The 13,776-nt window shown below is 49.3% G+C and overlaps 2 protein-coding genes across 2 annotated transcripts; one reads left to right on the top strand and one right to left on the bottom strand.

Annotated features, from left to right (window-relative positions):
* The first annotated feature begins 3,944 nt into the window (after window positions 1-3,944).
* LOC119329583 lies at window positions 3,945-5,539 on the top strand. The gene is made up of 4 exons (XM_037602648.1): window positions 3,945-4,262; window positions 4,487-4,562; window positions 4,666-4,795; window positions 4,898-5,539. Exons 1-4 carry the CDS (start codon window positions 4,088-4,090, stop codon window positions 5,522-5,524), a joined length of 1,008 nt encoding a protein of 335 aa, XP_037458545.1. The 5' UTR covers window positions 3,945-4,087; the 3' UTR covers window positions 5,525-5,539.
* Window positions 5,540-5,585: 46 nt separating this feature from the next.
* LOC119329582 (la-related protein 6B-like) lies at window positions 5,586-9,960 on the bottom strand. Its single transcript, XM_037602647.1, has 10 exons — window positions 9,571-9,960; window positions 8,328-8,409; window positions 7,723-7,814; window positions 7,320-7,391; window positions 7,168-7,247; window positions 7,012-7,099; window positions 6,781-6,828; window positions 6,634-6,702; window positions 6,175-6,267; window positions 5,586-6,095 (listed from the first exon to the last, which is right to left on the bottom strand). Exons 1-10 carry the CDS (start codon window positions 9,862-9,864, stop codon window positions 5,832-5,834), a joined length of 1,182 nt encoding a protein of 393 aa, XP_037458544.1. The 5' UTR covers window positions 9,865-9,960; the 3' UTR covers window positions 5,586-5,831.
* Window positions 9,961-13,776: the final 3,816 nt, after the last annotated feature.

Here is a 13,776-nt window from a genome sequence, read left to right on the forward strand (position 1 = left end):
TATATAGAGAGGTTTACTTGACTCCTAAGCAAACGACCCTAATACGATAAGATAATTGGGCTAAGCCACTAATTAAGATACTTGGGTCATAACCCATTGGGCTAAGCCCCTATGCCGATCATAACACTACCAAACTATACGTATTTTGGCACTAGCTGCTTGACTCCTAATGATGATGAGCAAGTATGTTAATTGTTGGCAATCATTTAGTTCTTTGAGTCTATCCGGATTATTGAGACTGGCTTAGCATTGGCATGAATGCTGCTAATTGAAGATTGAAATTGTGCTTCTTAGGATCGTGTACTTTGTTGGGAAATATAGTAGAAAAAATAAATCTGAGCCGACAAATCATGTACTATGAAGATGCATGTGAGATTTAGATCTAGATTAGATTGCTCACCAACAAAACGTAGCAGAGAGGAGAGTTGGTGAAGCGTGTAGATGCAGATTCTCACAGCTAGGATTAAACCTCCTAACCGTGAGAATTTCTTCTTCAAATTAGTTCACTGACCTAGTATCTACGGTATCAGCACATACGGAAGTAGTGGTTCAGTAGAGCTTTGCTGTCCGAAACGAAGAACCACCGAAAAAACTAGAGAGGGGCAGCCTAGCAGTGCTCTGAACTAGAACAAATCTAGACACAGGAGAAACGGGGCACGGGGTAAGTAGAGATGGGGAGCCGTGGGGCTTGTGGTGCCTTTGGTGCGCCCCCTCCCACCTATTTCAAAGTTCAAGAAATCGCTAGGCATTAATTATGCGTCTGGCGACCTACTTGCGCTTTTCTAGCTTAGGCAAAATTAGGCGTTAGTGTTGTAGCTTGAAGAAATAAGCTAGATGGGCTGGCCCAGCCCATTAAACCACATGCCCATCTTCCTATTCTCCTATTAAACCTCTAGTATGTGCACAGTCCACAGAAAGCTAGGTTTCCTCCTCACACCGCCTCTTCCCCTCGTCCTCTCTCCCTTCTGCCTCTCTCCCACTTCCTCTACCCCTCCCTCGATATCTCGCCGGAGAAGCTCGATCCCTCGCAGGAGTGGTTGAATCCTCACCAGCAAGGATGAATCCTCACAGGGGAGGTCAAATCCTCGCATGGGAGATTGATTTCTCGCCTGAGAAACATGATTCCTCGCCGGCCGCTTTTTTGAGCGCCTAGGGCCAAAGCGAGGCGTTATGCCAACGCCCAGCGCTTAAGCGCGCCTAGGCAAGCGCCTAATAGCGCCTTCTTGAACAATGACCTATTTATAGGTGGAGGCCCAAGGGGTTGGCCGACCTAAGGAGGAGGAGTCCTCCCTGGATTGGGCACTCTAGTAGTCCCCATCTTGGAGGAATCCTCTCGAAGGTGCCTTACCACCCATGGACTCTATGGTCCAACCAACTTGGGCCCAAGGTGGCGTGGCCTTGACCCGTCAGGAACCTTCTAGAACCTTACAGACCTTTTCAGACGCTGCGGATCTGTGCACGACATGCTGGTCAAGACAACCACACCACCGCTACATGTCGCGACTGCCGGCTCGCTAGGACCTAGATCAAACCAGCATGCCACCAGCCACCGCCGCCACAAATCCGTAGCCGCCATCACACGCCCATTTGGGCAAGAACGGCAGATATGCAACTATCACCCTCTGCCCCACTATGCAGCCCTTGTCCTTCACATGAGCCTGATGCCGCCTCGCGGAGTCGCCCCTACGCCGCTTGTGCACCCAGTGAGATGCAGAGGAGGGACCGTGCGCTGTGTGGGCTTTACCAGCTAGCGCCCTCCAGCGGCTGCAAGGGAGGTTAGAGGGAGTGGGGGTGGTGTTTGGCGGTGGCTAGGGTTTTCTCCCGGGCCGCTACCGGCAGTGACACGGGAGTCATGATAGATTTAGACCGTTAGACGCCGATTAAAAAATACACATTGAAAACTTGCTGGAACATTGAAAAGTGAAACCAATCACTCGGTGTTGACCCTAGAAAAAAAACGTAAAACTTCTATGAATATCCCCTACCATTCGCTGTATCAGCTCCATTGCATTACCGAAAAAGGCTTTCACCCTGCTTTATATATAAAGCACCAAACCACAAGCATCCAGCACAACCACACGCCACGCCACCGCAACACACACACATCCAAGACATGATACATAGGTGCTGAGCGCAGCAACACCACTCCTAGCACTACCGCCCCGAAGAGATGAAGCTACATATGACGAACCATGCGCTCCAAGGCGGCGCCTTCAGGAAGGATACGACGCCGGAGCGCCGTCACCACCCGATCCAAGGATCAGAGTTCCCCCCGAAGCCGCATGACGGGCAATGAGAGCCGCGACGACGCCTTCAAGAAGGAAACGATCTTCGCCGCCGCCGGTCCGTCCGAAAATAGAGCAGGTTTTCACCTCGGCCAACATTCACTGCCACCGAACGCCACACCCCGGCAACCACGCCTCCCACACGACCATGGTGCCCAGGCAGCACCAATGCACAGGCTCTACCCAAGAGCACCACGCAACCACCACCAGGGCCGCCGCTCCAGCATCCAAGACCTCGACACCACCTCACCCGAGACCTGCCGCACCCCAACAAAAGAGACGAGCGGAAAGGTCCCACCTTTCGCGCCCCTGGGCACCCCCAGCGTCGAGACCCAATAGGTCGTCCAGAACTGGCATCCACCGACCCATCCTACTGCCCCAAGTGCGAGACGAGCTCGGTCCTGCAGCAACGAGAGGGGGACGAGGTCAGTCCTGCTGCACCGTGCACGAGACGAGCTCGGTCCTGCCGCATCATGCGCGAGACGAGCTCTGTCCTGCGGCATCGGGCGCGAGACGAGCGGTGGACCGCAACTGGGAGAGGACCAACCCTTTGATGGGAGAAGCGGACGGGCGACGAGGAGACGGGGTAAAGGTCGAGACGGCCCGAACGCAGACAAACCGACGCCGGAGAAGCCGGCCGTTGCCGCGGGCAGATCCATCGAGCCACCGTGAAGCCGCCACGACCCCGGTAGGCCACCACCGAGACCTACCCACGCCGCCCCCCGGTCGGAGCAGCGGCCACGCCCAACCGCTGCCCTACCCACGTCGCCCGGCGAGCTCCAAACGCCGGAGCCGCCGGGCACGCACCACCGGAGCCAGGCGCCACCGGCCAGCCCCCGAAGCCAGATCCGGCAAGAGACCGGTCGCGTGCCACCTCCCGAGACGGGAGCACCGCAGCCGCCCCGCCGCGCGCAGAACGAGGGTCGCCGGAGCGCCGCCATCAGCAGGCCACCCCGTCGCCCCGTGAAACCGCCGCCGCGTCGTTGGATCCCGCGGACGTCCAGCGTCGTCGCTCGAAGGGGCCGCCCCGCGCCGGCGCCCACAAGCATACAGGGAAGGAGGGCCCCGCCGCCACCGCGCCCCCCCGGGCTTTTGCCCGACGGAGCTCGCCGGTGACGGCGGGGGGAGGGGAGGGAGGCGGGGCCGAGAGCCGCGGCCACAGGGGCCCCCCCGGGCGCGCCCGGGTGCGCCGCGGGAGGGGAGGAGAGAGGGGGAGGGGGAGGGGAGCGGGGCGGGCCGGGAGCCGCGCGCCCGGCGGCCGGCGACGGCGGGGGAGGGAAACCTAGCGGAGCGGGGGATGCTCCATTGCATTAGTACATCCTGACAAAAAAATCCACATATCCAAAAGCATCATAGGGTGTGGGATTCATGTTTGATATACCCTAACTAAACTTAAAACTCATGAATATCATGAAAAGTATAAACATATGAGAAGAGAACCATAATAAAACTAGAAATGACGAGCACAAGGGGAGGACAAGCAAAAGGACTGTAACACTAGAGCACAACCGAAGAAACAAACGATGCCAATGCTTATGCCTGTTGAATCAATCAATCATCCCACCATTTGGTTGCATCGACCCCATCCCTTTCACCAACTAGTAGTTTAACAATATTAACATGCCCTGTCTCCAAACAATTCCAGCGGTCGCTTTAGAATCGCCGGCAGATTTGGAAGTCTTGCGGCCAGTATTCATGATGCAACCCTACAAGGCTACAATGTCAAAATCCCCATACCTGATACCTCTCATCTTTCCGGTCCTCGCAACAACAAGCAAGCATAGCTTTGTTCCTTGAAGAAGATGAACCGCATGAGGAGGATCGCGGGGATGGGCAAGAGCAAGAAGGCCCCGTCCGCGGTTCAGAAGGACAAGGACGAGAGCATAGTTTTCTTCCGGGAGCTGTACAAGCATGAGGAAGATACGGATGTGAACCTCCTGGAGCCGATCTACTCCGTGGAGTTCGACGCCATCCAAGGTGACATCTATCTCTCTCTCTCGTCCTTGCACTTAACGTTGTTTTTTTTTTTGGAACAAACAAGAATCCCATACGTACGTTAACTGATACGTGCACCGAACCAATATTTCCATCTTCATGGGTCATGGCCATTTCACCTGGTCACCAGGAACGATTTTCCTTGAAAACCATATGCTACTTAGATTTCTGAGTAAAGCTCACTGCATCGTCTGTGTGCTAACTAGGTGGTCACATGTCCAAGCCTCCCTCGGGGAAGAGAGATCTCCTCATGCCGATCATCGAGAAGCACGACTATGACTGGTAGGTTCATTTTTTTTTTTTTGAGACAACTGGTAGTAGGTTCATTTGGCCCTAGCACTGCTAGAATTGGTTCTTACATTAGAGGGAGTACATGTGATTTCAGGCCCAAGACCCCTCCGGTTGCACCAATGTTTCCTTCCCTCAAGATGGAAGCCAGCTCCTCCGAAACGGTGGTTGCCCCTAAGGTGACACACATCCCGATCACGCAACCTGTCAAACCTTCAGCTTCAAGGGTATGCTAATCGCTAAACCTCCTTTGTTTTGCACATTTATTCATCATCCTATGCAAACTGGGTTTGGAGTTGAACGATTTTTCGAAATCTTGGCTAGGGCAGTTCATTGGCAAGACTGAGGCGACCAAAACATCAGCCAAGACTCCGGCAGGTTCTTCGTCAAGCAACTCTGCCAAGAGCCAGCCTTGCACGACCGACAGGAGACCAGCTTCAGCTTACGCTACTCTGCCCAACAGGCAGCAGAAACCAGATGCCAAAGCCAATACTGGCACAAGCAGCAACTCAGGCAAGGAACACTCGCACACGTACTACGCAAATGCAAGCCAGGACAGCAGCAGCAGCAGTGCAAGTACAACCAACACGGTGGAGACGCCAGGAGAAGCCCCTTACACGGCGCCCAAGAATCTGCTCACGACTGGGTCTATTTTCGCACGGCGCAGGGCATCAGCAACGGCAGTGGCGACAGCTCCACCATTGGGCGTGGACACCAAAGTCGAGAGCGCGAAGGCGAGGAGGCCACCATCTTCTGCGGCAAGAGCTTCCAAGGAGCTGCAGGTAGATGCCAGGAAGAATGCTTTACCAGCCAAGGGCAAGGCTGTGGCCGGCACCGGCAGCGAGCCTGTTTGCAACAGCAGTGGCCGTGCCAGCACCAGCAAGACCGCACCAGCAAAGGGAATGCGAAGAACAGATGGCAAGAACGAGCGGAGACCAAATTTTGCAGACCAGTGAAGAACAAACCTATCAGTTGACATGTAGTATATATGTTTGCAAAAGCGACGATTCGAACAACTATAAAAATTTGCTCCTCCCACTGAAGACTTCTTTCTGTTGATTTGTCGAGTCAAGTATGAATTTGTACTTTCAACTAGGAAATTCAGAGACCAAAAGACAGGTCCATGGACCAGCAGCAATGCAGTATACTGACGCATGTATCAGGGTATTACTGTCCTTCCTCTTCATGGGATCACATCAAAATGGGTCATCATATAAGCGCCGTTCTGCCAACCCCTCCCGACAACAGGGCAACAGGGTACCACTAAGCATCAGACAGCACTGCGGGGCTGACCTGGGGCTTCCCTCGCCCCATGGCAAATCCTTTTGTGCCGTCCGGCATACGCGGACCAGGAGGCGGCTTGGACACCACCGGATGCTCAGCACTGTGATTTGATGGAGGAGTGCCGATTGGATGCCCGCCGTCCCGACTCTGGCCATGGTACTGGCCCCGGCCACGGCCTCTTCCCCCACGTCCTCGGCCCCTCCCTTGCCTCATTCCAGCTTTGTCATAGAAACCATCCTCACCCTATATAAGAAACACCCCATTAGACAATCCATTCTTAAAGTTTCTGATGCATCAGTATGCTGTAGTACATGATAGATACCTGAGCAGCATCTTCTGCTTCATACTCTTCAGGATCATCTTCATCCGCAGCCTCCTCATCTCCACCTTTTCTTCCTTGACCAATCCCATGTTTCTAGTGGCCAGTAACAAAATTAAATGTGAAAAAGAAAAGCATCTTCTACAATGAAGCATTTGATATAACAGTGATATTAAACAAGTCTTGTGGGAACAGTCTGTCCTTTAAACGTAATCTTCACTAAGCAGGCTTACACTCATCAGTCAAATATAATAGCTACACCAAGCATGATGCAAGTGGATAACCGATATTCCAGATGTTAATGACAAATAGATCTAGCCAGAATACTAAGACAGACGAGGAACACATAGGACAGTTTTGTGTGCATGCTCACAATCAATCCATGATTACTTCCAATTCTGCATAAAACATGAAATGACCAATAAAAAAAGACATTGAATTGGTCAGGATTCATTAAGGTACCAGGCAACCAAGCAGCGAACGAACTCTAGGCCCATCCCTCCAGTTTCTGCCGCCACTAAACTCGGCAACCTGTAAACAGAAAAGATTCTTCTTTTATATGCTAGACAAGTGCCAAAGGACGGACGGATAGCAGTCAAGATGACATACCGCCTTTTCAGCATCTTCAACAGTTCCATACTCCACAAAAGCATGCAGCTGCAAGCACAGCAAAATAGAAACAACATTGGCACAAACAGGTGTGAAAATATCTTACGAACAACAGATACATTGCTTTGGAAGAAGCTATGATATGACTCATCAACATTTAGTATTCATATAGAGGTAGATAGATCATATTGTAATACCCGAACCCTAGACAGCGCTGACACATATACAGACCTTATTAGCAAAAAGCATCTCAATCCTTGATGATTTGCCGGCAGAAATATCGATCCCTTGTGGATAGCAAGTACGTATTGATTTCACACTGCAATATAGATAATATTAGTCTTCAACATTGCACCCATAGTTAATCATGGTAACAGACATCCATACCTCCCAACAGTTGAGAAAATCCTCATAAGATTCTGATAGCGATGATCCTCAGGTAATTTTTCAGCAACAATAATTCGAGACTGAGTACAGAAATAGGTAAGTTTCAGAAGCATGACATAGCAAATAGAAGATTCCACGGATTATATGCTAACCTGAACTTCTTCAGCATCCACATCAGAGAAGGGCACTCGTCGCCTAACCATCTTCCCGTCATCTGAAACTACCTATAAATGATAAAGAAAGTAAAGAACCACACAGACTATCATTTCTTGTGTTTGGATCAGGGGAAAATTGAACAAGAGTGCGGATGCATGATATCACAGGATAGCTCTTTCAGTAGGATGGTACAGGTTCCTAGACACTTTTTTTTGCTTTATCACTGCATGGATGAGCTGAGGCAGTCACCTCCCAGATCTAACTAGCACATATCTTGATTAAGCAGCAATATAAAGTATATGCAAGCAAATTACTTGCGCTGTCAATAGCGGAAAGAATATGCATATCCAAAAGAAAAGTGTAAACAGGTAAATATGACGATTTGGTTGAGATACTTACCAGCTCTGTTGATGTACGTAATGCACCAGGCAACAAGGATCTATCAATTAACTCTCGAATCTTCCTGAAGGATGCAACCACTGTCATCGGCACTGTTAAGACAAAAGAAAATAGTGAAAACAGTTTCGATTTTTTTTGTAAACTGCTCGCTGATATTGGAGAAGTATCAACTGTTATCCGGCAAAATAAAACCCAAATGGAAAAAAGCACACAAAGAATGGTATGCAGCTCCCCGTAATGAATTAATGATGCGTAGCATCAATAATGCAAGCACATTTCATATTTCAAAGTGTCAAAGCAACATTTTTTCCATTTTCGAATGTGTCAATAATCTGTAGCTTACATATAGTAGAAGATTACCTGCCAGAGGTAGTACCACAAACTGAGCACAACTTATTACTTAACTTATTAGTATAACAGAAAATACCCAAGAAGAAAATTATGGCTATATCAGCACTTTGTAAGATTTTTATCATCATATTTGTGCCTACTTCTATTGCTAAATTTTAATTGATTTTGGCCAGCAAACGTCAGATGAAAGAAACATACATGAGAGTAAACAGAATGATCAAGAGCTTTATTCAAATTTAACAGGTTAAACTCACCAAATCCATCTGGATCTTTAGTAATATACTTCATCAGATGGTCAGTTGTAGCTAGATTGACATCACTGAAGTAAAATTCCACCTGTCACGTTTCCAAAACCATTACAGTATCCAATGGATACACAGTTATAAAGATGCATATCAAGCAACTGATGAAAGTTTAATTATATTAATAAATAACTAAAAAGGAAGTAGTAAAAAGGTAAAGCTAGTACACAGAGTCAATTTCAACTATCTGAGAAAATGTATCGAATAAAAACAGAAAGGGTGCAGATTATAATAACGAAAAACAAAAGACCATTTTTTTCTTGTGTATTATATTATGATGATTATTTTATTTGCTCCCACATAAAAAGTAGGGAACACCACAAAATTGAAGGAGTTACATGCTTTCCCTATTCAACCATATTACCCTCAAAAGGTGAAACATACTGCCTATGACGCATGCAATACAACGGTTGCAATACTACAGAAAGATAACATTGTATAAATTTGTCGTATTTTCTCTACGACTCTAACCAATCGGTAACTGATAAACTGAATGGAGGATCACATATCTGCCAAATATTGATGACTTGACATACACGCAAATCTTATTTATCTCTCTTATATCCATGCCGCTCCACTCCTGTCACTTAACCCTAACCCCAAAATACCACATAACAAGGCAATTCGTGCCATTTTTATCCAGAATATCTAGTATTCTCCCGGGAAAAAAAGTTGCAGATCTATGAGTTGCCGCTTACAAAAATACCATTGCTCAACAGATATCATCTTATATCTAACCCCACCCACCTCTCTCAGGTCCATCGTTTAGTACTTATTAATGCATACTACACCAGAGTACAATCTCACTACCACAAATCTGTAAAGCCAGATTGGTTATCCATGTTATAGTTCAGAAGCATAACACTGGGAGAACACATCAGATAAATGATGAGAGGATGCGCTTAACCGTATACAAATTTTCAAGAAAGCCATGCCCTGACGTCCCATGGTCATCTCTATTGCCAACATATTTGAACACCAAAAAACTAAATTTGCCAACGCATGGTACTATGGTCGATGTGTGATGAAGTTATGGAGCAGCAAGCGAATAATCAAATCAGAGGCCATCTCCACGTCTCAACAAAAACCCCATCTAAACCTCATTCTTTTTTTGGCCAAAGGGAACACTTTTTTTAGGTTTCGTAGCAACGCAGTGGATATCGCAGCAATCGACTGAAAAAAGAAAAGAGTCTACCTGCTTGACGACCCGGCGAGCGAGCTCCTCGGGCAGGACGAGCTGAGCGTTATCCACCACCGCCGCGGCATCCCCCTCATCCTCTCCCTGGTGGTGGTGCTGGTGGCGGTACTGGTGCTGGTGCTGGTGATGCGGCTGGTGGTGGTGGTGGTGGTGATGGTGGGGCCCGCGGCGATGGGGATGGGCTTGGTGCGGGGCGGCGGATCGGGGGGTGAACTCCGGCGCGGCGGCGTTCAGGCGGCCAGCCGCCGCCGAAGAGGGGGAAGAGGACTCCGGGACCTCGTCTTGAGCCATGGAGATTGGAGTGGGGAGGGAAGGGGAGGAGGGTTTCGTCTCGTCTCAATTTGCCTCCGCTTCAGGTACAAGGAAGAGAGAGCAGGGAGGAGGAGGCCAACACTAATACAAAAGGCGGCCACACCACCAAAACAAAGGAGAAAAAAAAAGGGAAAAGTAGTAGCTTAGGGTGAGTTAGGGCACAAATACAAACATAGTAAATCGTCTCAAAATATCTCGGATTTTCTTCATGCTCTTCACAAATGATGCTGAGATGTAGTTACGATGCAGTTAATTGCAAGATAATACATTTGGGGGTAGGTTAAAGAATTGGTGCCGGTATTTTTTGAGTTTGGTGCGGGCGTAACAGATCGCACTGATTCTCGTTTAACCCTGTTTTTGACAGAAAACCTAGCACTTGCAGGGTTGACTTGGAAAATAAATATCCATGCCAACACGTCTCACACTAAAAGAGATGAAGAGAGAATGACGAATGGTTCGGCAGTGCGGTGCTCACCGACGTCGATCTGCCGAAGGATTGGCCGATGAGGGTTGTGGGCGCCGGGTATCTACCCAGCAGATGGTGGTGAATCGGGAGGTGGTCTATACGTTCACTGACGACGACGAGAACCATAGCACCGATGGTGAGCAGAACTAGGCGGCGAGAAGAAGGGTGTTGACTTTTGAAAGTGCAACTAATCTCCGGGTGGTTTTGGTAATTAATAATAACAACATATATGTCATTGACTAATGCCTACTCAAAGATAGATTTCAGGAAAAGTTCAGTGTTGACATGGCAAGGACATGTGGATGTGGACCCATCAAAATGCTATGGAAACATATTGGCAAAAGCTCCAAGACTCTTTATTTTTGGTTAAGTGATCCAAGATCACATTAAGTTCATAGGAAAGCCAATACTATTAAGAGGGAATGAGTTTTTGATCATGACTTAGTTGCTCAAGTGCTTGAAGATATTGCTCCAAAACCCTCAGCCACTTTCCCACATTCCATTCCGTCAAAACACTAAATATCAAACTCGGTCCCACCGACGCACCTACTTGTCGATACTAAAACCGGCAGACCTCGGGTTTGGGGGTCCAGAGCTATGGATCTTGAATCTATGGGTAACAGGAGACAAAGGGGACGGTATTTACCCAGGTTTGGGCCCTCTCAAAGAGGTAATACCCTACGTCCTGCTTTGATTGTATTGATGATGATGTATCGAGTACAAGCTTGATCTACCTCGAGATCGTAAGTTGTGTTCTAACCCTAATGCTAGGTGGTTATAATTGTGATTGTGGTCTCTATATACTAGACCCCTCAGTTTATATAGACGCTGGGGGTACCTAGGGTTACACATGGTCGATTGCCCCACCTACGGATACAGATGTCGGCGGCAGATGTTGTCCTTGGAGTACACGTCAAGTCTTCGGCAGAATCCATCTTGATCACGTCGAGGTGCGAGGCTCCCGGAGTCCTTCCTTATGAGAACGGTGGGCCGCAAGCCCAGCCCATGGACTATGGGCCAACTAAGTTGGTACCCCTAGTCCAGGACACCGTTAGTAACGCCTGAACTAGTCTTCGACACCGAGGACTACAATCTTCTTCATACATATGACTTCGGCTTTGGAGTCTTCGGCTTGACATGCGAGTTCTCCTCTTAGATGATTCTTTCTATCATCCGGGATCTTTCCCTTAAAAGCTTTAATCGGGTATGTTCTTAAAGGAATCTGCCCTTCAACCATGGTTTAATCAAAGTTATTAGCATTCGAAGACGCGATGTAACTTAGCTTCAAAGGCCAGCCGCATAGGTGTGAACAGTGCCTACAGCCTAACAACTTTTCCGAAGCGCCACCACCTATAACTAGGTGGGTCAATTACTGTTGCTCGAGTTGCGGCCCGGGGCAGTTTTCCAGTGGCACGTCTCATGAAAGCAGGGATCGTGCCCCGTATTTTAAGGGATATCATCAAGATTTTGTTTCACCCCACGCGCATAATGGCATCTCGTGTTGGGACATGGTGATTTTAGCAGCGCGGCAAAAGTGGAATCTTGGCCTTTCGCAGGCTATAACAGTAAAAGGGAGCAGTAACCATTTCCTATGCTCCCATTTTGTCGCCTGTGCACACAGCCTCCTGAGCTCCAGCGCCCAGATCCAGCCTCAAATTCATCTGTCTCCTCCAGCGCACACAACTCCCACTTCCGACAATGGCCGACGCCACCTTGAAGGGACACTAGGCTGGCTCCTTTGTCACTGAGGGCGTGATCGAGGAGCTACGGGACACGAGATACATCCCCGTCAATATCGCATGCTGGCCTCTAGAACCAGGCCAGCGGGTCCTTATTCCCAAGCCCGGGAAGAGGGTTATCTTCATTCCCCCACCTCATCCGAGGTCTGGGGTTGCCGTTGCACCCCTTTGTGCGCGGGGTTCTCTTCTACTACGGGCTAGATTTCCACCATCTAGCCCCGAACTCCATCCTCCATCTCGCAACGTTCATCATTGTCTTCAAGGCCTTCCTCCGTATCGAGCCACACTTTGGCCTGTGGATAAAGATTTTCGATACCAAGCCGAAGTCTAGTGGCTCCGAACTGGTGGAGTGTGGGAGGGCCATGATCAGTAGGGCCTAAAAGGTCGACTGGTTCAAGGGAACCTTCATAGAAACCATCAAAGAATGCCAACGAGAGTGGTTCTACATCACTGAACCACTCGCCGACGGCCAGGCTGAAGTCCCAGCCTTTCTCGTTGGCTCCCCCGAAGAGGCTAGTTTCTTGGAAAAGGAAAGTCTTGGATTGGGGCAACCCCGAAAAGGTGACAAAGTTGCACCAGAAAATCAAATTTCTGGCAGACAAAAAAGAAGATCAAGCTGGTGGACATGGTGGACGTCAAGCTCCACCGCCGCATCCTGCCATTATAGCTTCGAGCGAGCCCGAGGACGTGCCACCAGTGAAGCACTTCTTGCGCACCTCCCTGGCTGGGATGTCAACGACGCTATTCAAGCTGTCCCGGAACGCCCCCCAGAGGGGACGGATTGCGGCTTTGACTCCACACACGATGCCCCCGAGGTAACCACGGATACAACTTCATATCGTGTCTTCCTTTCGTGTCATTGGCCCTTTTTATCAAAACAATTAAACTCGTTCTTTCTTGTCTTAGAAATGGATCCTCAAGGTACAACATATGCTATGCCCGGCTTGGATGCCCCAGGAGGCGAGGTCACCTCGGCTTATGGCTCTTCTGGCCGAGGATATGTACGTGGTTCCACCCAAGGAGCTGAAGCGCCTGAAAAGGAAGGTGGCCCTTGCATCCCAGGACCTTCAGAGGCCAGGTCCGAGGACATCCATGCTTCTTCCACCCATGAGAAGGTGGTGGAGGAGGAGGAGGAGAAGGAGGCATAGGAGAACATGGGGGAAGGGGCGCCTTCCCCAAAAGGAAAAAGGGCGGCGTTCGAAGATGCTGAGGAGGAGGCGCACGCCCGAGCCCGCAAGAGGCTGCACAAGGTCTCGTCCAATCAAGTCGGCTAGCAAGCCGTGCCAGCCCAGGTCACGCACTCTGACTTGTCGGATGACGACCTCTTCTAGCAAAAGCGGACAAAATCGGCACCCCAGAGGTAATTTTAACAACCCGAACGGAATCGATATTTCCTATAGTCCATAACTTGTGACTGTTGGGGAACGTAGCATGCAATTTCAAAAGTTTTCCTACGATCACGCAAGATCTATCTAGGAGATGCATAGCAACGAGAGGGGGAGAGTGTGTCCACGTACCCTCGTAGACCAAAAGCGGAAGCGTTAGCTTAATGCGGTTGATGTAGTCGAACGTCTTCGCGATCCAATCGATCAAGCACCGAACGTATGGCACCTCCGAGTTCCGCACATGTTCAGCTCGATGACGTCCCTCAAACTCTTGATCCATCAAAGTGTCGAGGGAGAGTTT

This window comes from Triticum dicoccoides, chromosome 7A (assembly GCF_002162155.2).
Source record: "Triticum dicoccoides isolate Atlit2015 ecotype Zavitan chromosome 7A, WEW_v2.0, whole genome shotgun sequence".
Lineage (NCBI taxonomy): Eukaryota > Viridiplantae > Streptophyta > Magnoliopsida > Poales > Poaceae > Triticum > Triticum dicoccoides.